The 21,697-nt window shown below is 40.2% G+C and overlaps 5 protein-coding genes across 5 annotated transcripts; 3 read left to right on the top strand and 2 right to left on the bottom strand.

Moving 5' to 3' along the window:
• Window positions 1-85: 85 nt before the first annotated feature.
• Window positions 86-3,621, top strand: MONOS_3791 (uncharacterized protein). The gene is made up of 3 exons (XM_067873813.1): window positions 86-195; window positions 259-383; window positions 440-3,621. Exons 1-3 carry the CDS (start codon window positions 114-116, stop codon window positions 3,443-3,445), a joined length of 3,213 nt encoding a protein of 1,070 aa, XP_067722410.1. The 5' UTR covers window positions 86-113; the 3' UTR covers window positions 3,446-3,621.
• On the top strand, window positions 3,621-4,838 carry MONOS_3790 (putative RNA-binding protein cabeza; the record flags this gene model as incomplete). Its single annotated transcript, XM_067873812.1, has 7 exons — window positions 3,621-3,656; window positions 3,740-3,888; window positions 3,953-3,991; window positions 4,078-4,166; window positions 4,256-4,273; window positions 4,363-4,523; window positions 4,597-4,838. 7 exons carry the CDS (start codon window positions 3,621-3,623, stop codon window positions 4,648-4,650), a joined length of 546 nt encoding a protein of 181 aa, XP_067722409.1. The 3' UTR covers window positions 4,651-4,838.
• Window positions 4,839-5,688: 850 nt separating this feature from the next.
• MONOS_3789 (uncharacterized protein) lies at window positions 5,689-6,714 on the top strand (the record flags this gene model as incomplete). The annotated part of the gene is made up of 1 exon (XM_067873810.1): window positions 5,689-6,714. One exon carries the CDS (start codon window positions 5,689-5,691, stop codon window positions 6,712-6,714), a length of 1,026 nt encoding a protein of 341 aa, XP_067722408.1.
• Window positions 6,715-6,991: 277 nt separating this feature from the next.
• Window positions 6,992-12,974, bottom strand: MONOS_3788 (uncharacterized protein). Its single transcript, XM_067873809.1, has 3 exons — window positions 7,888-12,974; window positions 7,684-7,702; window positions 6,992-7,601 (listed from the first exon to the last, which is right to left on the bottom strand). The coding sequence occupies exons 1-3, from the start codon at window positions 12,888-12,890 to the stop codon at window positions 7,515-7,517; spliced, it is 5,109 nt and encodes a 1,702-aa protein (XP_067722407.1). The 5' UTR covers window positions 12,891-12,974; the 3' UTR covers window positions 6,992-7,514.
• Window positions 12,975-13,126: 152 nt separating this feature from the next.
• Window positions 13,127-21,432, bottom strand: MONOS_3787 (uncharacterized protein; the record flags this gene model as incomplete). The annotated part of the gene is made up of 3 exons (XM_067873808.1): window positions 13,127-18,068; window positions 18,233-21,326; window positions 21,394-21,432. 3 exons carry the CDS (start codon window positions 21,430-21,432, stop codon window positions 13,852-13,854), a joined length of 7,350 nt encoding a protein of 2,449 aa, XP_067722406.1. The 3' UTR covers window positions 13,127-13,851.
• Window positions 21,433-21,697: the final 265 nt, after the last annotated feature.

Below are 21,697 nucleotides of genomic sequence, written 5' to 3'. Positions count from 1 at the left end.
AGACTCGAATAAATCCAGCCGAAACAGAAATATTGTTTAATTATAAAACAGATCAAAAAATCACAAAAAGGATCAATGGTTCTCATTGTTTTTGAAAAGATTTATCCTGCGTTATGAACAAAACTCAATCATCTCAGCTTCTCACTTCAAGAACAAATACAACAAAGAATAATTTTGATGATCCTTTGCTTGCGGGTAATGTTTCTTTTGCGAAAATAATTAACAATATTTCAATTTATTTTTTTCTTATGTCATAAGAGATAATTGAAAAACAAGGAACAACTCTTGTTGAAGAGCTCCGAGCATTAGACAAACAGACTCGTAAAGAAGAGATGGAGATGAAGCGATGGCAGCGAAGAAAGCAAGAATTAGAAGAAGAACTTGTTTGCTTCTCTTTTCACTATATTTCGATAACTTTTGAAAAATCTCCAACTTAAAGGAGCGAAGAAAATTGGAGCAGGAACGTAATAAGGAAAAGGAAGCACATCTTCAAGCTCAACTGGAAAAGGAGATGACTGCATATCTTGGAAAACAGCCTTCAAAACCGGTTCCTAAGAAAGATTTGGATCCATTCCTGACTCCAAGAAGAAGTATAGAAAAGAAATCATACACAGCTCAAACTCCAAGGAAACTTTCGCAAGCAGCTTTAGCTGCACAACTCGAAATGGAAAATGAAAAGGAATTACAAAGATTCCAATCAATTCAAAAAGAAAGATCAATTCGCATGTACATGCAAAATGAAGGGGATGAAGACTCAGAAAGCAAACAAGAATCACCAATTAAGGAAGATAAAGAAAAAGCAGATCTAAATTCTTCAAGTGAAATTGAAGAATATTCACCAGAGATTTATCCTCAGTCGCAAACCAGACGTACATCAGCGACAACAGCCAGAGGAGGGCTAACAACTCGTCGCCGCGTCAAGCCATACACCCCTTCAATCGTTGGATCTGTTACTTTGTTTAAGCCAACAACCAAAAGAAAGCTCGAAGAAAGAGACAGGATGATGAAGGAGCTTGACAACACTGTCAAAATGCAGCTGGGTGGAGATATGACCACACGAGAGCAGACAGCCAGGGCATCCACAGCGCCACTGGCACGCTCTTCTTCTCAGACAGCTTCGTCGGCTCGCATTCCGACATCGACCTATTCAGCCAAGCTGAGGGAGATGTATGTGAAGGACAAGCTGAGGAAGAAGGAGGCAGAGCAGAACGAGGAAAAGGAGCGTGTTGACAAGATCCTTCGGAAGAAGTGGGACGGCACAATCAGCGAGTCCCTGATCAACCCCCCGCCCTCGTTTTATTCCTCTCCTGAGCTTCTGCAGCAGCATCTGGCTGAGTGTTTTCAGTCGACAACTGCCTCGTTCTCTCCGCCCATCCCCTTCCGCCCGACTTCTTCCCATCCGCCTGACTTGTCGCTGAGTCCAGAGCAGATCAGACAGAAGTATGCTTTCCCTCAGCTGGCTGAATACGAATACTTGGATGAGCAGTATGAGGAAGAGGGACAATACGAAGGAGAAGGGGAAATGGAAGAAGGAGCACAAGAAGAAAGGAAACAAGAAGAAGAGGGAAATGAAGAAGAGGAAAAGGAAGAAAGGAAACAGGAAGATAGAGAAGAACAAGCAGAGTGTAGCAGTCCTGATGAGAATGCACAATACACCGAAGACACTTCACACAAAACGGAGGCAGATGCATCTCAAAGCAGAAATGGAAGTGAGGAGCAGACAGAAAGTGTGAAGACAGAAGAGAATGGAGAAATAAAAAGAGTTAAAAGACTCACCTCTCTTTCCATCACATTTATTTGCTCTTCAACTGTAGTTGGTAAACCTTCATCAAAAAATGTGAATGCAGAAGAAGATGGAGCCAAGCAGGCAGATGCGAATGAAGTGAAGCAAGAGAGAGAAGAGGAAGAGGAAATAGAGGAAGAGATGGATCGCTTGTATGAAGAGATTAAGAAGGAGAAAGAAAGCGAGAATGCTTCGATGGAAGAGACAGAAAGGGATGTGAAGGAACAGGAAGAGAAACAGAATGTGACTGAAACTAAAGCAGAAACAGAAGAAGAAAAGGCAGAAGAGAAAACAGAAGAGAAAACAGAAGAGAAAACAGAAGAGAAAACAGAAGAGAAAACAGAAGAAAAAACAGAAGAAGCAGAAGAAAAGAAAGCTGATGATGAAAAGATTGAAACAGTTGAAAAAGAAAGTATGGAACAGAATGTGAATGAAGAAGAAAAGAAAGAAGAGGAAAAAATTGAACAGGAAGAAAAGAAAGAAGAAGAAAAGAAAGAAGAAGAAAAGAAAGAGGAAAAAGAAGAAATCAAGAATGAAGAGATACAAAAGGAGGAAGAAAAAGAAGAGAAACAAGAAATTGATGAAAATACGAAAGAAAAAGAAACAGAGAAAGAAACAGAGAAAGAAGAAGAGAAAGAAGAAGAGAAAGAAGAAGAGAAAGAAGAAGAGAAAGAAGAAGAGAAAGAAGAAGAGAAAGAAGAAGAGAAAGAAGAAGAGAAAGAAGAAGAGAAAGAAGAAGAGAAAGAAGAAGAGAAAGAAGAAGAGAAAGAAGAAGAGAAAGAAGAAGAGAAAGAAGAGAAAGAAGAAGCAGAAGAAAAGGAAGAAGAAATAAAAGAAACAGAACCAAATGAAATAGAAAAGAAAGAGGAAAAGGCAGAAGCTTTAATTGAAGATGAAGGTAAAGAGGAAGAGAAAGAAGCCAAAGAAGAAGAAAAGAAGGAGGAAAAAGAACAAAAAGAAGAAGAAAAAGTTGAAGAAGAAAAAGAACAGAAACAAGAAGAAGACACAACACCTTCCGATTCCTTACCTTCATCCTCATCCTCATCATCATCTTCCTCTTCCTCTTCCTCTTCAACGTCACCTTCACCTTCACCTTCATCATCCTCATCCTCATCATCAATATCTGAAGAAGAAGAAAAAGAAGAAGAAAAAGAGGAAGAAGAAGAGCCCCTTCTTGTTCTCCCCTATTCTCAGTGTGCCAATGCGAAGCGTGTGGCTGTGTGTGGCGAGTGGGACAAATGGACACGGAAGATTCCTCTTTCTGATGACACTTCTTTGCAAAGATGGGTGCTGAAGAGAGGAAACGAAGAGTTTGAGAGAATTGTTGGAGGCACAGAAAAGGAGTGGCAGTTCAAGTTTGTGCTTGATGGGAGCAGATGGATAGCATCTCCGCTGATAAAGCAGGTTGGAGATGCACAGGGGAATATGAATAACATCCTCAAATTTGGATGTGGGAAGAAGAAGGATGAGGGAAAAGATAAAAAAGAGAAAGAGGCGGAGAAAGAGGCGGAGAAAGAGGAAGATGACGAAGATGACTCTGAGGAAGATAAAGAGGCAAATACAGCACAACAAGGCAAGGAAACTGCAGAAGAGGCAAAACGGAGGAAAAAGAGAGAACAGCGCAAAAGAGCAAAGGAAAGAAAGAGAAACGCTGGAAAGTAATTCTAACCACTTACAACTACTTTTATTTACGTTTTTGTATTAATTTTCAATTTAATCTTCTTTTTTTTCCTTGTCATAACATCCCGTGTTCATTAACACAGTTCACAGTCTTGTTTTTTTAAAATAGAAATGTCTATTTATTTTTAACCAAAATATGATCTAACCAAAATTTGAAATGCAAGAAGTTCGACCAGGAGATTGGCTTTGCTTGGTTTGATAAATATTTTGATCGTCAACTAAAATATTTTCTCTTTTATTGATGCCTTTTAATAAAATTAAAAAAATGTTTGATAGAGTTGTGGTGGACACAATTATTCCAAACGAAGCGTTTGCTTTAGATGCTCGGCACCAAAGCCAGTAATGCCTGGGTCAATGGTTTCTCCAATGTCAATGCAACCTTCTATTGGATTTGATGGAGCAGTCGATCCGTATCAAGGACAGTGGTTTGTATTTTTTGATGAATTTCATATTTTCTATTAATTGCGCAAAAAATTTTAATAATTCAAGGGTTTGCGCTCGTTGCAGAAGTATAAATGCTCCTGTTAGGTTTGTAAAGTGATGTGCATTAAAGGCATTTTTATAGGGCTTTTTGTTGATACCGTTTTACGGTTTTCTTTTTTTCTTTTTTCGAGAATGGAGTGTTTTATTTGTGGAGAGCAACGTTTCAGTCAGTGGAAGGCAGGGTCAGAGAGGAAGCCAAGAGAGAAAGTTATGAGAGAAGGTGGTAATTTTTCTTTGATGCGACATTTCTCGTTCATATATAATATTTTTCGTTTTTGTGAATTTGAATAACTTTCCTTTCATTGACAGGTGATTGGTATTGCGGAAGTATGAATACAATATAATCTCAAAAAACTAACTTTATTTTTTCGATTTAATGAATTAATTGAACATTTATTATTGTTCTTTTTTTGAAGGTTGCGATAATTTCAATTATTCGTTTAGAGATACTTGTCAGAAATGTTCTGCTCCAAAATCATCTGCGTCACGTGTGATATCAGCTGAACAAATTGCTGCAAGCGGAGTGAAGTCATATCAGACACGACCCGGTGACTGGAATTGCCCGTCATGCTCTGCAGTTTGATAAGATTGACATACTTTTATTGTGAAGTAATTGTATTTGCAACTTTTTATTTTTTTTCATCTTAAAGCACAATTATGCATTTAGAACATCTTGTTTCAGATGCTCAGCAGAAAAACCATAGATATTTTGGAAATAGTGATTTTCAAGTCTTTCAAAGGGGGAAATTTTTTTATGCAAATGCACTTGTTTGCTTTTAATATATATTGTTATGAATTAGTTTTGTGACATTTGCTAGTTTGTCATTTATTCACAGAAATAATTCAGTTCATATCATCACGAATTTTTCATTTTAAAAATAGTATTTCACGTTATTCTCTTTTATTAACCCCTTTGGTTCTTGAAATCTACAATTTCCATCAAATTGAACATTTTTAAAGAAGATATTCAAGTTCTGATGCTATTCCCACAATTTATTTTAGTAATTATAATGGAGAGTTTGAATCAAAGATTGGATTTATTCTCCATTCAGAGCAAAGAAATTGAGCAAACAATAAAGAGTTTGATTTCATAATAAACAATTTGCAGATAAAAAGAACTTTGTTACAATCGCAGAATTGCTGAAACAGACTCTTGATTTGGATGCACAAAAAAGTTTTGATGCTCAAAAAACGCTTCAAGCAATTATTCTATTTATGTCCGATAACATTTTATTCAAACATTTTGATGAGATATTTGTTCAAGACATTTTGACATCACTCGAAATTCGTGATCAAAAATTTAAACTTTTTCTTCTTCGAACACTTCGGGCCCTTTTTCATAAAGGATCAGAGCATGGGAAATATGATAAAATAGTGCTTTGCATTAATAAGAAAACAGGAGTGAGCGAGGAACTTCTTCAAATTTTTCAACAAAAACAAGAAAACAACTCAATTTTATTAGAAGCAGCACTTGCATTTGTTTTCTTAAAATCTCATATGCAAATACAACATTATGAAGCTTTAAATTTAACAAAGTGGTTCGAGGAAAGCATTATTTCTTTCTGCAATAGCCATTCTCATTTGCTTGAGATTTATTTAATCTTCTGTGCATTAATCCAACTATCTTCAAACAGTGGAATACAATGTGAAGGTATTATTATTATTATTATTATTATTTGAAAAAAAAATAATCTTTCCTCTCAATAGAAAAATTTCAGAATCAAATTGATTTACAACTTCCTATGAGAATAATCAAACTATATAACACTGTGAAATGCACTTCATTCTATTTGGAAAAAACATGCAGCAAAAACTGCAAAGAAAATGAAAAGGGAACAACAAGCTGCTCTGATGTTAATTGTTTATTTCGGAAAATGATCGACTCGGTTGTGCTAAATTTTTATACACGCAACAAATCAGAATCTCAATTTCATGCAATAAAAGAAGAACCATGGACTGATCCGCTCAGCGACGCAAAGAACATTGCATTGTACCTGTTTAGTAGCAGTGCAGAAGAGATTGCTGTTGATAACAATGTGCAATTTTTCTATCTACAACGGAGCAGATGCTATATTTTGAATAGCATATACGATTTATTCACTTTGGGTTATCGCCCTTCTTCTTTGACCGAGTACAAAGATATTTTTCCAATCCTAAAGAATCAGATAGAATCAGCCAAAGCAACAACGCAAGGCAAGATGGATGAAGAAAACATCGAGCAGACGTTGAAACTGGCACGCTCGCTGTTGCATGGAGAGGAACCTCCGCCTCTTCTGATGCCAAAAGAGGACTATTTATTTGACTCACTTATGATTGTGTCGTACATCCTGAATAAAGCACATTGCACGGAAAATAGCGAAAACGCAGAAGGCATTGCTTCTGAGGAGGAGTTGTTGTTTGAATATATTGATGTCATTTTGAGGTATCTTTGTGGAGAGGGAAGTGTGATTCATCAGGATGCAGCAACAATTGCGCTGATGGAGCTGGAGAATCAGCTCATGAGATTTGCTTACGACCAAAGAAGCAAAATGAGAAGGCTGGTTGAGCGATGCGAGGAACTTGGAGTGGCAGACATGCTGACAACGCTTGGGCTCGTGAAGTTTCAGTGCGATTACACAGAAGAATTTGATATTGGGTATTATGAAGTCACTGAACATCTTCCACTGCTGAAGAAGAGCTTTAATTGCGCAAAATTGATGGGGATTGGCGAGTTATTTTCTGTTGAATATAATATGGGCAAATTTTATGAATTTCCTGATATTTACTGATGAATTTGTATGTTTGTTACAAAATGATAAACACATTTTTTTTTAACATCATGAAAAAGGGATTTGTAATGATGATTTATTTTGCAATTTTAGTTGTTATTTCCTTTCCTATGAAATATGCATCTTTTTGTTTGATAATTCTGAAAGAAAAATTGAAATGGCTTTGTGTTGTTCATTTAAAAAAATAATGTTTAATACGTTTTGTTACTAATTAATTTTTTGATTATGCTCCAGCTATTGCTTCAAAAAATTTGTTTAAACAGCAATAATTTCAAAATTGACTTCAAAATGAAATATTGTTATTGTTTTCCTCAAACGAAAACGGATAAAAAATAAAAAATAAAAAATAAACTCAGAAAGAATTCCTTTTGAATTGTGCGATTAAGATTGAGAATTTTCTTTAAAAATATACCAAAGTTGAAATTGAATTCGTTTAATCTGATATAATCTTCTTTAACCGACAGAATAAACAGTCTGCAAACATGAAGAAAAACAAAATATGACTTCACAAAAACTCTCTAGTCATGAATTGAGTGATGATTGGATTAAAAAAATGCGAACATAAAAAGTAAAATACGCTTTCATTTTCAAAGATTCGCATTTTTTTGACAAAACATTTTAAAAACGCTTTTCCTCTTCCCTCTCCCTCTTCCTTCTCTCCCTCTCAAATAAATATGAAAAATTTGACATGAAGAGCAAAACTAATAAATAAATAAATAGAAAAGAAAAGAAAAGAAAAGAAAGAAAGAAAGATGTGAGTGAATAAAAAAGAGAACAATGTGAAACGACTTGAGATATAATTAGGATGTCAGAACATCAAAGAAGTATGAGATGCAATCCACTGCAGAATCAGTGTCATCAAATATGTATTTGTAGCACGGTGCAAACTGAGAAAATAAACAAAACAATGAAAATAGAATCGAAATTAAATATTAAAACAAATATTCTCAAAAGAAAATTTATACAAACCTTCTCCTGCAATTCCAATCTGTAATGACATCAAATTTCGCAAGTGACATTATGAAAAGTGGATATAAATAAATAAATAAATAAATAAATAAATAAATTAATAAATTAATAAATAAATAAATAAATAAATAAATTAATAAATAAATAAATAAATAAATAAATAAATAAATAAATAAATAAATAAACAATAAAATAAATACACACATTTTCTTGTCACTGTAAATGCCATCTTCATCAGACATGCTTCCATCCATGTCTGAATCGCTGCCACTCTCAGAACGTTTTCTGCTTTCATTCTCTCTCAGCTCTTCTGCATGGCTCATCACAAGTGCATCCAGCCCTCTCTCAAAACAGAACCCAATGCGTCTTATCTCTGCAATCATCTTCCTCTCCCACCCCCATCTCCCTCTCTTCGCATCACTCGCCGTCTTCTTCTTCTTCTTCTGTTGCTGCTGCCCTGCTTTCGATGCACTTTCGATTTCCTCCTCGTCCTCACTGCCATCTCCCTCCCTCTGCATCTCGTCCTCTTCCTCCTCCTCCTTCACGTGCTGTGCATATCTGCTCTTAATCTCCCCAACCCTTCCGCCCCACTTCGTCTCTCTTCTCTTGTGGCGGAAGAATGACAGAGTATTCGACACCCACCTCGCTGCCGCAGACGCCGTGGCACTTGCAGACGACGCCAAGTTGCTGTTCCTGTGCTCTCCCTGCCCAGCACTCTCTGCCTGCTCTGCTGACTCTCCTGTCTGCGATGCCCTGTCAGGCGACGAATGAGCCGAGCTCTCTCCGCCATTCGCCTTCGATGGACTCTCTTCTCGCTCAGCTGACACACTCGAAACAGACTCACCGTCTGTCTCTTTCTCCTTCTCGCTCCTCTCATTCTTCTCAATCTCTTCTTCATCATCGTCTTCAATCATCATCTTCCTCTTCCCTTTCCTCTTCGTCTGCACAACTGGTGCTGCCTCAATTATCTCGTGTGTCTGTTTATTCGCTTCAGATTCCTGTTTGTTTTGAGCTGCAGCTTCTGCATTAGCATTTGTCTTCTGCTTCCCTTTGTTTTTGCCCTTCCCTTTCCCTCTCTTCTCCTGCTCTCCTGCTGCTCCTTCATTCCCTTTCGTGACATTCATATTGGAATTTGCATTCTCTTTGCCTTTGGCTGCTTTAGAGTTCGATGGCTGCGATGCTTCTTTCTTCTCCTTTTCTTTCTTTTGTTGAGCTTCTTCTCTTCTCTTCTTCTCTTCTTGCTCTTTTTTCTCCTTTTCTTCTCTCTTCTTCCTCTCTCTTTCTTCTCTTTCTTCTCTTTCTTTTTCTTCCTTTTCTTTCCTCTCTTTCTCTTCTCTTTCTTTCTTCTCTTTCTCTTTCCTTTCCTTCTCTTCTTTCTCCTTTCTCTCTTTCTCTCTTCTCTCTTCCTCTTCTCTTTTTTCTTTTGCTTCTTTTTCCTTCTGAATCTCCTCCATCTTCTTCTTCTTCCTTCTTTCTCTCTCTTCTCTCTTCTTCTCCAGTTCCTTCTTTCTCTCTCTTCTTTCCTTCTTCTCCCTTTCTCTCTCCTCTCTCTTCTCTCTCTCTTTCTGAATAAGCTCTTCAAAGTGTATTGTTGCAATGTTATACTCTTCCCCTTCTTCGTTCTTCTCTTCCTCGTATTTCGTCGATGTCATCTGCAATGCCTCATTCACAAGAAATCTGAACTTCACTCTTTTCCCATCAAGTTGAAGCAAATTGAATCCTTCTTCTTTCGCTTTTGCTTCCTTCTTCGCTTTGTCTTCTTCTTCTTCTCCTTCTTTTGCTTCAACTTTCACTTCTTCTTCCTCTTCTTCTTTCTTCTGATTCTGCTCTGCTTTCCTTTTCCCTTTCTTATTCTGCTTTCTTTTGTTCTTCTTCTTTCCTCCTGCTTCTTCATTCTCTGTTGCTTTCTTCTCTTCCTCTGCTTTCTTCATTTCCTTCTCTTTCTCTTCTTTCTCCTCCTTCTCTTTCTCTTTCAATTCGTTCTCGCTGCTTCTCAAAACCCATCTGTTTTTGTGCAAAGAGAGAGGAATGCTCGTCTTGTAATCATCCCAGTCACCAGACACACTGATACACGCTATCTCATTGTTGGTCAAACACGAAGAAAACTCAAATATATCAAACTTCACATCTCCTTCTTCTTCTCCTTCCTCTTCTTCTTCATTTTGTGCTTGTTTTTCTTGTTCTTCAATCTCTTTTAGCTCTTTCTCTTCTTTCTCTTCTTCTTCCTTTTCATCATCTTCCTCCTCCTCCTCTTTTTTGCTTTCTTTTCCTTTCTCTTTCTTACTCTCTTCATCTGAATCCTGTTTTCTTGTTTCATTTTCTTCTTCCTCTTCCTCTTCTTCTTCCTCTTCTTTTATAACAATCTTCTTTTTCTTTTTCTGCACATCTTTCTTTTCATCCTCATCAACCTCTCCCTCTTCTTTTTCCTTCTCCGTCTCTATTTTCTTACTCACCCCTTGTTTTGTCTTCTTTCCTTCATTCTTCTTCATTCTGTTCTTTTCTCCTTCTTCTTCCTCTCCTCCTCCTTCTCCTCCTTCTCCTCCAAGAAATTGGCTGAAAAAGTCTGTTGATGTCTTCGGAGCTGCCAATGAATGCGATGCCGGCACAGAAAATGGCATTGCGGGTGTTGTTGTGGCTGTGGCTGTGCTTGGATGAAGAGAAGAACGAGATTTGGATTTTGATTGAGAAGAGAAGGAAGAGAAGGAAGAAGAAGAAGAAGAAGATAATGATTTAGCAGGGGCAAATGAACGAGAAGAGACAGATGAGAAAGAAGAAGAAGAAGAAGAAGATGCAGATGACATATGAGATGCATTCACGCCATCAAAAGTATCATCATCATCCTCCTCATCATCCTTTGAATGAGTGCCATGTTTCGAGTACCTCCTCTCATTCTCCTCTGAAATAGCAACCAGATCTTCAAAAGCAGACGCTGCTGAACTATTTCTCTTTGCCCCATTCGGCGAAGAAGATTGCGATGCATTCATAATCTTCTTCAGCATCCCTGTGATAGAAAACGACGCCTGCCCTTGCTGTCTCTTTGCAGAAGGTGATTGTTCACTGCTGATGCTGCTAATACCACCACTAATATTGCTATCTCTATCTCTATCTCTATTGCTATTGCTGTTATCGCTCTTCCCCTCAGACAGAAACTGCTCCTGTGACAGTCTGCTCACATACTCGCTGAATCCTTTCATTCCTTTCGAATCGCCACTCATTCTTTTCGGCTTCTTCTTCATCCCAAACACATGTCGAATGGTCTCCTCATCTGCATCGACGGGTGTGGCAGCCAGAGTGGCAGCAGAAAGCGCACGGGGCACAGAGCGGGTGAGGGAGAATGTGAGGGAGAAGAAGGAGAATGCAGAGATAAGCGTCTTCCCCACCATCAGCGTCACTGCATCCACCAGAATGCTGTTCATCTCCATCCGAAGCGAGCGGCAGAAGAAGCGCAGAGACAGTTCGCTTTTTGTGGGCGGGGTGGAAGACGGCTGGGAAGAGAAGGCTGTTTGGATGAAGCCTGCAATCAGATTCACACTCGCATTCCAAAAAGACGCAACCGCTTTCGTCGCCACTTGCATCCCGTCTTCTTCTTTCTTTTTGTCTTTGTCTTTGCTTTCACTTTCTCCTTCTCTTTCTCCTTCATCGTCTTCTTCTTCTCTTCTCTTCTCTTTTCCTTCTTTCTGCTGTTGTGTCTTTGAAGGAGACAGAGCATTCTCCTCATTCTCACTCTGAAGTGGCTGCGGTGCTTCTTCTCCTTCTTCCTCATTCTCCTCTTCCCACACTGGCTGAAGAGCAGAGTCAAACGAGAGCACATACACAGCAATGTTCTTCTCTTTCGTCTTCTCTCTGTTCAAATACCATGTCGCTGTGCTAAACTCGGGAACTTTCTCTAAACTTGTCTCTTTTGTTCTGTCTAATTCTTCTTTTGCGTCTTCTTCTGCTTCTTCGTCTTCGTCTCCTTCTTCCTTTTCATCATCATCATCATCATCATCATGTGCTTTCTTTTTTGATTTATGTTTCTTCTTCATTTGGCCGTCTTTCTCTCCCTTTTCATTCTCCTTTCTGAATGAGCTTTCAAATGGGTCGTGATAAAGTGACAGAATCTTCTTCCTCTCTTCCTCACTCATTCGGCTGTCGTCTTCGTCCTCTTCCTTCTCAGGCGCTGATGTGAAAGTGAATGAAATGTCGCCTTCAAACAAGTCTGCTATCATTCCAAGACGCTTCTTTTCCAGGCTTTCTTCTTCTTTTTCAATGAATTCCTGATCTTCTGTAAACTCACTTTCACTCAGTTCTTCTTCGCTGTCGCTTTCTTCGATATTTTTCTTGTATTCAATTTCATCTTCCTCTTCGTCGTCTTCTTTTCCAATTCGAAATGGCTTTCCCATTTTCTTCCCAAAGGAAATCTCATCTTTTCCTTTGGGCAATTTATGTTTTGTGTAGGCTGTTGAAGAAGACATTTTTTTAATTGGCTTTGGATTCCATTCGTCTTCGTCGCTTTCTTCAAAATCATCGATATTCTCTTTTTCTCTTTCAGAATTCATTCCACTTCTGCTTTTGCTTTTATTTTGGCTCAACAATTTCTTTTTCTGCTCTTTCTTCTCCTTCCTTTCCTTCCTTTTAGCTTCTTTGCATTTCTCCCTCCAATCAGCCCATCCGTTCAACCTTTCTATCCTCCGAACGCGTCTAACTCTTCTCCAATGTCGATCAATAAATTTCTCCTCCCATTTCCCAGCTTCAAATAGCGCCCGTTGTTGCTTCATCATCGTTCGAAATCCGCAATCTGAGATACGTACTCCACCGTTTGCAGTGAAAATTCCAGGCATAAGAGGAAATTTCACTTCAATATCATCGTCGACTGATGCATTGTTCAAAAGCGCCATCAAAGCAGAAGCAGATTTGCTTTCAGAAGAAGGAAAAGATGAGATAGAAGAAGAAGCAGATGAAATAGAGTTAGATGCTTGTTCTTGCTGAGGCTTAAATTCCCGTTTACCGATTGAGCCGTAACGAAGAAGAATTGGATAAGGATGCTTTTTTAGCCATAGTTCATCTTCAGTATCAAGCTCTTTTTCGGTGGAACCTTTTTTTGCAACTCCATCCTTTGACGTCAGCCATCTAACTGGCTCAATAATTGATGATGCTGTTTTTTGAATGACAACTGATGTAGTGTCTGCCATTCTTGCTGTAAATGATTTTTTAGGTAGACTTGACATCTTTCTTCGTATTGAGAAAATAGCAAGCCCAAATAACTTTTGACAATGAAAAAAATCAAAAACAAAAACTAATAAATAATTGATCGAAGATCAACCATTAATAAAATCTCAAAGAAATTTTTGATTCAAAAGTTGCTAAATCCGTTAAGTTCATGTTACAATGAAAGCATTTTCGCTTAATCAAAATAACTGGAATTTTTGTCATTATTATTATTATTATTATTATTATTTATTCAAATTTGCTTCACTTTCATTGTTTAAACACTCAAAGGCAAAAGAATAGAAAAAATTGAATTCTTATTAATCACAATGAAAAAATTATGTCATATCACTTTCGATTCATTCAATATAAAAAATTATGCAGATAATCAACGAAAATAAAAAAAAATGAACGAAAATGAAATGAAATTTTTCTGAAAAAGAAAAAATTTAAAAAGAGAGACAATCGAAAGTGAAGTTGATAATATCATAGAAAAGTGACAATAATAATACAAGAAACAGAAAGAAAAGGTTGTTCAAAGTGTGCGAAACTAATTAAGAAACATATCCACATAACAAACAGTTATTTATAATAACATAATAACAATAATAATAATAATCATAATAATAAATAAGGTTCACAAGAGAATGTTGACAGATCAATTTATTCGAAATAAAAAAACAGAGAGAGAAAAGAGAGAGAAAAGAGAGAAACATAATGAAATTTCTGAGGCACCAACACACGTTTTTATTTCTTTCAATAGCTTTTTTTGTTGAGTTTTCATTCACTTTTTTTTTTTTTAGTGTTCGTGTATTCCTTTCGAGTTGCTCTATTCAAACATCACTCCATTTCTTGTTAAATCATCTGAAATAATTTCTTCATTCAAATATAAACTTTACATAACTTACAAGCCATAAAGAAAGAAATCCTATACATCATTCAACCATTTCTATACAAACTTATTTATTCACCTACAATTCTCTATGGCGATGTAAAGGTGGATGAAAAAGCAACTGTCCGTTTCACTTTTGCCTTTGGCTTTGGCGGAAGAGAAGAACTGTTACTTGAAAGAGTGGAAGACAACGAATTCACAGAAGACAAAGAAGAAGTAGAAGAAGAAGAAGAAGAAGTGGTTGATGAAAGTTTCACTTTAACTGAAGAAGAAGATGATGATGAAGAAGAAGAAGAAGAAGAAGATGTGTTTGTATTATTATTATTATTTGTAGCAGCAGTTGTTGATGATGATGTTGATGTTGATGACTTTGGAGAAAGCAATGAATCAGAATGAGTAACATCAGTTGGAGTCAATGGATGTTTTGAGGCAGAACCAGAAGACGAAGAAAGAGAAGGCGGAGAAGCCGAACGAAAGGCAGAGGAACGAGGCTGAGATGAACTGCGCCTGGGAAGAAGAGAAGAAGAAGAAGAAGGTGATGATGAAGAAGAAGAAGATGAAGAATTCGAAGAAATAGAAGATGAAGAATTTGAAGAAGAAGAAGCTGTTATCCTTCCTCTTCCAGCTGTTCTAGTTTCCTTTGCTGTGAGTGGAGGCTGGCGATAAAAGGACGATGCATTCGACGACCCAGTTGTCGGCACAATGATCGGCCGGGGTCTCGTTTTGGGCTTTGACATGTTGCTTCTGCTTGTCAGCTGGCTGGGCGTGGTGAGTGTCGTCGTGGAAGAAGTCGAAGAAACAGCCACCTCGCAAATGAGCCGGTGCTTCGAAGGAGATTCCTTTCCAGCCAATGTACTCGTCCCTGCCAGCTTCTTGTTCGGATGCGCTTTCATCTTCTCCAACAGCTTCTCATTCGCCTTCGCCAGCTTCTCCTGGTCTTCCTTCTCCTTCTGCACCCTCTCCTTCTCCTTCTTCCTGTCCTCCTCTTTCTCCTTCAGCCTCCTCTCAATCGTATCAGGCACAGCCACTTCAATCTTCCCTTTTTGCTCTGAGGCTGGCATTCGATAAGGCGCAGGAATCGTCTTCTTCGGATTGATGCCCCTCTCCTTCCACATCCCGCTGTGCCACTCCCTCACAAACCGGTGGCTGTTTGAGTACCACCACGCCGACGCATCCCTCTCACTCCACATCTGCCGGTCAAACAGAAGAGATAGCACCACATCTGTCCCTGTCCTCCTGTTCTCACTCAGCACAAGAGAGATTCCGTGTGTCCCCGAGCGCTTTCGGAAGGTGAGCGGGTCGCATTGCTCTGGATCGCGCAGACGCCACCTTCCATAGAAGGCATCGGAGTTCGGATCGAAGTGGAAAGGGGTGGAAGGACGAGGGAGAGAAGAAAGAGAGGAAGAAGGAGCAGAAGAAGAGGAAGAGGATAAATTGTTATCTTTTCCTGTTGTTGTTGCTGCTGATGATGCTGTTGTTTGAGAGCCATTCACATCAACCAGCGGAGGAGGTGTCGCCAAATCCCTCCCTTTCTCATCCTGGTTTTGTTCTCCATTAGCCCCATCACTTCCTGCTTCTCCATCCTTTCTCGCATTCTTTTCTGCACTTCCACTCTTCCCTTCACCCTTCCCATTCTCATTCTCATTCCCTTCTTGTTCTTCTCTTCCTTCCCCTTCTTCTTCTCCCCCCATCGCTGCAAACACATCCATCACAAATGCCAGCAGCCGATGGTGAGGTCCTCTTCCTCTTCGGCAGAACTCCCAAAAAGACAGCTTCCCATCGCCATCTTCGTCACACTCTGCAAACACCATCTGAAGCAGAGCGATCAAATCTTCTTCTTCAATGCCACTGTGCAGCGAAGAGATCACGTTGTACAGATCATTCCCACTGATGAACGAGTCCTGGTCCCAATCAAACAGGCGGAACAGATAGCGAGACACAAGATAGAGACGAAGCTCGTGAGAGGGTACGAAATTAGCATCTGGCAAAGAGGAAGAAGAAGATGATGATGAATTGGAAGAAGAATTAGAAGATTTAGAAGAAGAAGAAGATGATGATGATGATGAAGAAAGAGAGATAAGAGAAGAGAAGCTGAATGGAGAGGCTGAGGCAGCAGCAGAGGCAGAAGCCTTAGTGATGACGCTCAGACTGCCAATGACAGCCAGCAGAGAGCGAAGAGTCATGTAGAACGAGGAGGCATCGATGGGACACGAATAATCTTGTTCTATTCTCAGCCTGTTCGCCCTCCGCTGCTCCTTCTTCCGCTGCTTCTGCCGAGCAATCTGCTGTTGCCTTGGAGAAGAAGAGGAAGATGAAGAAGAAGAAGATGATGATGATGACAAAGGGAATGCAGAAGCAGTGGGTGTGGTGGGTGTCAGTGGTGTTGTGGGAGTCAACGGCACATTCCCAACAGAAGTGCCACTCCATCGTCTTCTCTCATATCCACCCCCTTCCTCTTCTCCAATCTGAGGCGACAGAAAGTTCAGCTGGTTCACTTGCCCACCAAACACAAAGCACCTCGCCAATGCTCCTTCCACTGAACTGTTCTGATTGTCTTCATTTGCTCCTCCTCCACTTCCATTCTGCTGATCTTCTTCGCTTTCTTCATCTGACTCTGAATCCATCCCATTTTTCCCTTTCCCTTCTCCTCTTCCTTCTCCTCCTTCCTTCTTCTCTGGCGCATCTACATAGAAATCCTCCACTTTATTCATTCCCATTCCCATCGCCATTTCCTTCCTCCTCTTCTCCTCTTTCCTCTTCGCCCTCCTCTCATTCGCTTCTGCTGCCTCCATCACTTCACACAGCGGAATCGGCGCCGTGTGCCAGTCGATCCCGTTCTTCACTGCACCTACCTTTGGCTGCTCATTCCGTGTCATCAGCTCCTTCCCAGCCACCACCATCACCCAATACAGATACTGAGCATAGAGAATGTTCTTCATCCCCAGCATCTCCTGCCACTCTGCAAAGGCTGCTGGTGAGATGTATTCGTCTGTCTCAAAACACCCAAACACAATGGACGGCGTGGGGGTGACTCCTTTCTTGTCAAACAGCCTTTTCCTCTGCCTGTGCGGAAGAGGAGGCGCAATATACTGTCCATCCAACAGCCCTGTTCGAAATGCTCCCTTCAGAACAGAATGGATTTGCTTCTCGCTTTTCCCTGTCTCTTCTGCAAACCTCGCCATCACCACATCAAAATTCTGCACTTTCGCCTTCAGCTGCTCCTGAATAGCCAACTTCCTCTGCCTTTCCTCTTCTTTCTCTCTCTGCTCTTCTTTCTTCCTCTCCTCCTCCATCTCCTTCGTCCTCTCTATCTCGCTCTTCAATGTGTTCTCCAGCTTCTTCTCACTCTGCCCAAAACGAGGCCCAAGCTTAGAAAACTGCACTATCTTCCTCCTCTTCGCCTTCTTCGCTCCTCCTTTCCTCCTTCTCTCTCCTCCTCCTCCTCCTTCTCCTCCTTCTCCTCCCTCTTCATCATCTTCTTCTTCCTCCTCATCGTCCTCTTCCTCCTCTTCTCTATTTCTTCTGTTGTATGCATTGTATGACTCATAGCCGCTGTCACTTTCTGTGTCTCCATCGCTCTCACTCTCATCTGAATCATCTTTCCCTTCATCGTCCATCGCATCCACTCCAAACAACCCCAAAATCGCTCTGTTTTCATCTGTCATCATCCTCTTCTTCTTCTTCCTCGACTTCTTCTTCTCCTTCTTCTTCATCATCCCTTTCTCATTCTCTCTATTTCCTTCTCCTTCTCCTCCTTCTCCTCCATCTTCTCCATCTCTTTTCCCTTCTCCCTCTCCACTTCCTCCTCTTCTGCTCGAATTGCTTCTTCTTCTTTTGTCTGTCTTTGACGTTGCTTGTCTGCTTCTTCCTCTGCTTCCCATTGTCATCCCACTCATGTTGCTATTAACTGTACTATTAACAGTCCCATCATTCATCATCATCACCCCTCCTCCTTCTTCTCCTCCTCCTCCTTCTCCATCTTCTTCATCTGAATATCCTCCTTCTCTCCATTCTCCATACTGATTGTTGTCTCTATCTCTATCTCTCTCTCGATTTCTCTCTTTCTCCTTCTCCTTCTCTTTCTCTTTCTCTTTCTCTCTCCACAACCCCAGCGCCTTCAACCTCGCAATCTCTTGTTCCTTCTCTCTTTCTCTCTCTTTCTCTCTTTCTCTTTCTCTTTCTCTCTCTTTCTCTTTCTCTCTCTCCCTCTCTTCTCTTCTCCCTTCCTGTGTCATCAGCCTTCGCACTGTCTCTGTCTTCGGTGGTGGAGGCAGAACAATATTCATCGGATTATCCTTCACTGACTCTGTTTGATTCATTTATTAATAGATAGATAAATAAATAAATAAATAATTAAATAATTAAATAAATAGAAGATTGAATAATAACACATAAAAATGATATGCAAAAATAAATACAAGATATATAAACAATAATATTAATAATTATATATCACAATAATAACCACACCTTTGAATGGGAACAATGTCATAGTCACTCCCTGTATCCCTCTGTCGGGATCAGCAAAGGGAGTCTTGCTTGGCGACACAGGCGGAACATAAGGTGGAGAAAGAGGCACTTCTGCTTCTGCTCTGCTTCTGCCTCTGCCTCTTCCTCTTCCTCTTTCTCTCCATTCTCTTTCATTCACTGCCTCAAGTGTATCAAACGCATCTTCATCGTCTTCAGTAAAACCTTCTTCTTCGTCTTCTTCTTCATCCATCTCATCATCATCTTCTCCTTCTCCTTCTTCTCCCTTTTCTTCATTCACCCCTCCACCCACACACACACTCCTCCTCCTCTCCTCCTTCCTCTTCCTCTTCATCATCCTCCTCATCCTCCTCTTCCCCATTCTCCCTTCTTTCTCTTCTTTCTCTTCTTTTCCTTCTTTTCTTGTCTTCTTCCTCTTCATTGCCACCAGTGTAGGTCTTCTCCATCCTCTGATCGCATTCTCCAGGTTTGTCATGTCTATTCCCATTGATTGCGCTGCAGACACTGTTGACTCAGCCACATCCAATGGAGAGGGAGAGGAAGAAGGAGAAGAGGAAGGATTGTTGAAAGAAGAAGGATAAAGAGAAGAAGAAGAGGAGGAGGAGGAGGAAGGAACATCAAATGGATCAAGAGAAAGAGGTTGTTGTGATTGAGATTGAAACAGATTGGAAGAAGAAGAAGAAGAAGAAGAAGAAGAAGAATTGGTTGAGTTATCTTGTTGCAGAATGTTCTGAAGAGAAGAGCGAAGTGGTGTAGACACTTTCCAATTGGGCGAGGAATAATACAAAGAAGAAGAAGATGATGATGATGATGATGATTGTTGTATTTCTGATAACTCCATTGAAGAGGAAGAGGGAGAGGGAGAAGAAGAAGAAGAAGAGGAAGAAGAGGAAGAATTAGGCGAATGAGGTGATGTGATTGAAGATGCATTTGAGCTATTTGAAGAAGAGGAGGAGGAAGAAGAAGAAGAAGAAAGAAGAGGAGCAGATAAATTGCTGTGATGCTGAGGAAGAACATCGACAGCATCTGAAGAAGAAGAAGAAGATGATGATGATGATGATGAAGGAAGAGCAAATGAAGAAAATTTCACTTCAGATGAAGAAGAAGAGGAAGAAGAATTATCATTTGAAGAAGAATGAGAAGAAGCCGAAGAAGCACGTGAATTCTTATTAGATGCATTAGCAGAGCGTGTTTGAGTGTGTGGGCGGAGGAAGAGGTCGTTCTGCTGGAGAGGAAGATGAGACAGAGGAGAAGGATGCATCGGAGGGAAGAGGAAGTGATCTGCCTGCTGAGAGAAAGCAGAGAGAGAAGGTTGGAAGGGAGACTGGGGCTTGGCTGTGAGGGAGGTGGAGGTGGAGGAGGAAGAAGAGGAAGAAGAGGAAGGGAATAATGAGGAAGAAGGAGAAGGAGAAGAGGAAGAAGAGGAGGAAGAGGAAGATGATGATGGATTGAGACGAGGAGAGGAAGGGGCAGGAAAAGAGGCAGGGGAGAGAGAACGAGGGGAGCGTGGAGAAGAAGGATAAGAGCGAGGAGAGAGAGGAGAGGAAAGGGTGTTATTGCGAACAGGAGAAGAAGAAGAGGAAGAAGAAGAAGAAGAGTTTGATGGGTCAGAAGTATATTCAGGCTGAAAAGAAGACAAAGAGGCAGTGGTTGATGGAGGAACGGGATAAGGTGCGAGATTGGTGGTTGTGGTGGAAGATGAAAAAGAAGAAGAGGAAGAGGAAGAAGATGATGATGTGTTATTTCCATTGGCCAAAGAAGAGAGGAGTGCAGCAGAAGGCATGTAAGTGTCTGAGCCGTCGGGTGAGAAGTGAGGGAAAGAGATGGAAGGGATGGAAATAGGAGAGACAGAGGAAGAGGCAGGCTGAGAGGTGAATGCTGCATTGAGGGTGTTGATAACAGGGACTGTAGAAGAAGGAGAAGGAGAAGAAGAAGAAGAAGAAGAAAAGGAAGAAGAGAAAGAAGAAGAAGGAGAGCCAGAGAGGAAGAGTGGAGAGACAGAACGAGATGGGCGTGTCCCATTGAATGAATGGGAGCGCATTCCAACAGCAGCTCTTGCCTCGTGCACTGCCTGCCTCTGCTTCTCTGTGCTTCTTCCTTTTGAGTCAGCACACTCTTCTCTTTCCTTCCCACTCTCTTTCTCTTTCTCCTTTTCTTTCTCTATCCCTTTTCTTCCTCTGCTATCTCCTCTGTTTTCTTCTCTTCCTCTGGGAGTCAGCATCAGTCCATCGCCTTCTTGTTCCCCTTCTTGCTCTCGCCTGTCTTCGCTCTCTGCCCTTCTGCCCATGTCCCCCCTCCCTTCTCTTCTCCACTCTCTCTCGCCTGCTCCTTCGTTCGCGCCTTCTGCATCTCCCACACTCGGCAGCTTGCACCGTTCACTCGAAGTGCCACGCTTGGCTGCTGTTTCCAGACGCTTTCTGGAAAGCGCGTGTGTTTTGCTATCGGAGGAGCGCGGTGGGAGCAAAGGCGCATTCGAAGAAGAAGGTTGGCTGTTTATTGAAGGTGCTGCCATCGATGATGTGGATATCGTAAATGTTTGCTGCTTGTTGATTGCAGTTGAGGATGGAAGAAGTGGAGTCGTTCCGTAAGTTCTTGCTGTCAGTGGACGACTACTAAGAGAAAAATCTAACAGCTCAGCTTTTTCGGTTCCGTCCAAACGTTTTCTGCTAAAGGCTGCTGTTTGGTGTCCTCTGTGAATGAGACTGGGAAGAAGAAACGAAGGAGGATAAAGTGATGTGGGATTTGTTGAAAATTGTGCTGTCTTTTGTATTTGAAGATGAAATGCAGGTCTATCTTTCTTTTCTCCAGCAATTTGATTTTCTTTAAAAGATGGAGGTGGTGTTTTGGAGTGTGGAATATGATCTCTAACAGCAGGGTGAGATGAAGGTATATAGCCTACCGCCTGCTCAACTTTTGAACTTTCCAACGAAATTTGACTGTTCATTTCTTTTGACAATGAATTTTCGTTTTGTGCAAATCGCTGTCGAGGTGATTGAGAGCGAGGACGTTTTGCAGTTGGTCTGATTAAATTATTTTTTGGGGGGGCCGAGATAGTTACATGTTGAGCGGATTTTTCCTAAAAAAATTTAAATTTTTATTGTTGACAGAAAATTTGATAATAAAAAAAGGATAAATTTTCAGACAATTTGATTTTGATGTTCCAATTCAAATGCATTTTCCATAGTATTTGGTGTGCAATCCTAAAAAATTAATAATGATGACAAATAAAAAAATAAAGTATATCTCTGTATACTTCAAATTTGTGGACTAAACTCTTAAACACTCTGGTTGAAACTGGTTCGTTATTAATTGAAATATAGATTATGGTGATTTTTTTTTTTTGAATTTGATTTGAATGTGAAATTTGTTATTAAAAAAAATACTGTGTTTTTGAAATCATTTCAAGCATAACATAAGTTTTTTCATTGAAACTTCATCTTTTTCCAT

Source organism: Monocercomonoides exilis (genome assembly GCF_001643675.1).
Source record: "Monocercomonoides exilis strain PA203 chromosome Unknown scaffold42-869251, whole genome shotgun sequence".
In the NCBI taxonomy this organism is placed as follows: domain Eukaryota; phylum Preaxostyla; order Oxymonadida; family Polymastigidae; genus Monocercomonoides; species Monocercomonoides exilis.
This window is presented reverse-complemented; position numbering and strand designations above follow the sequence as displayed.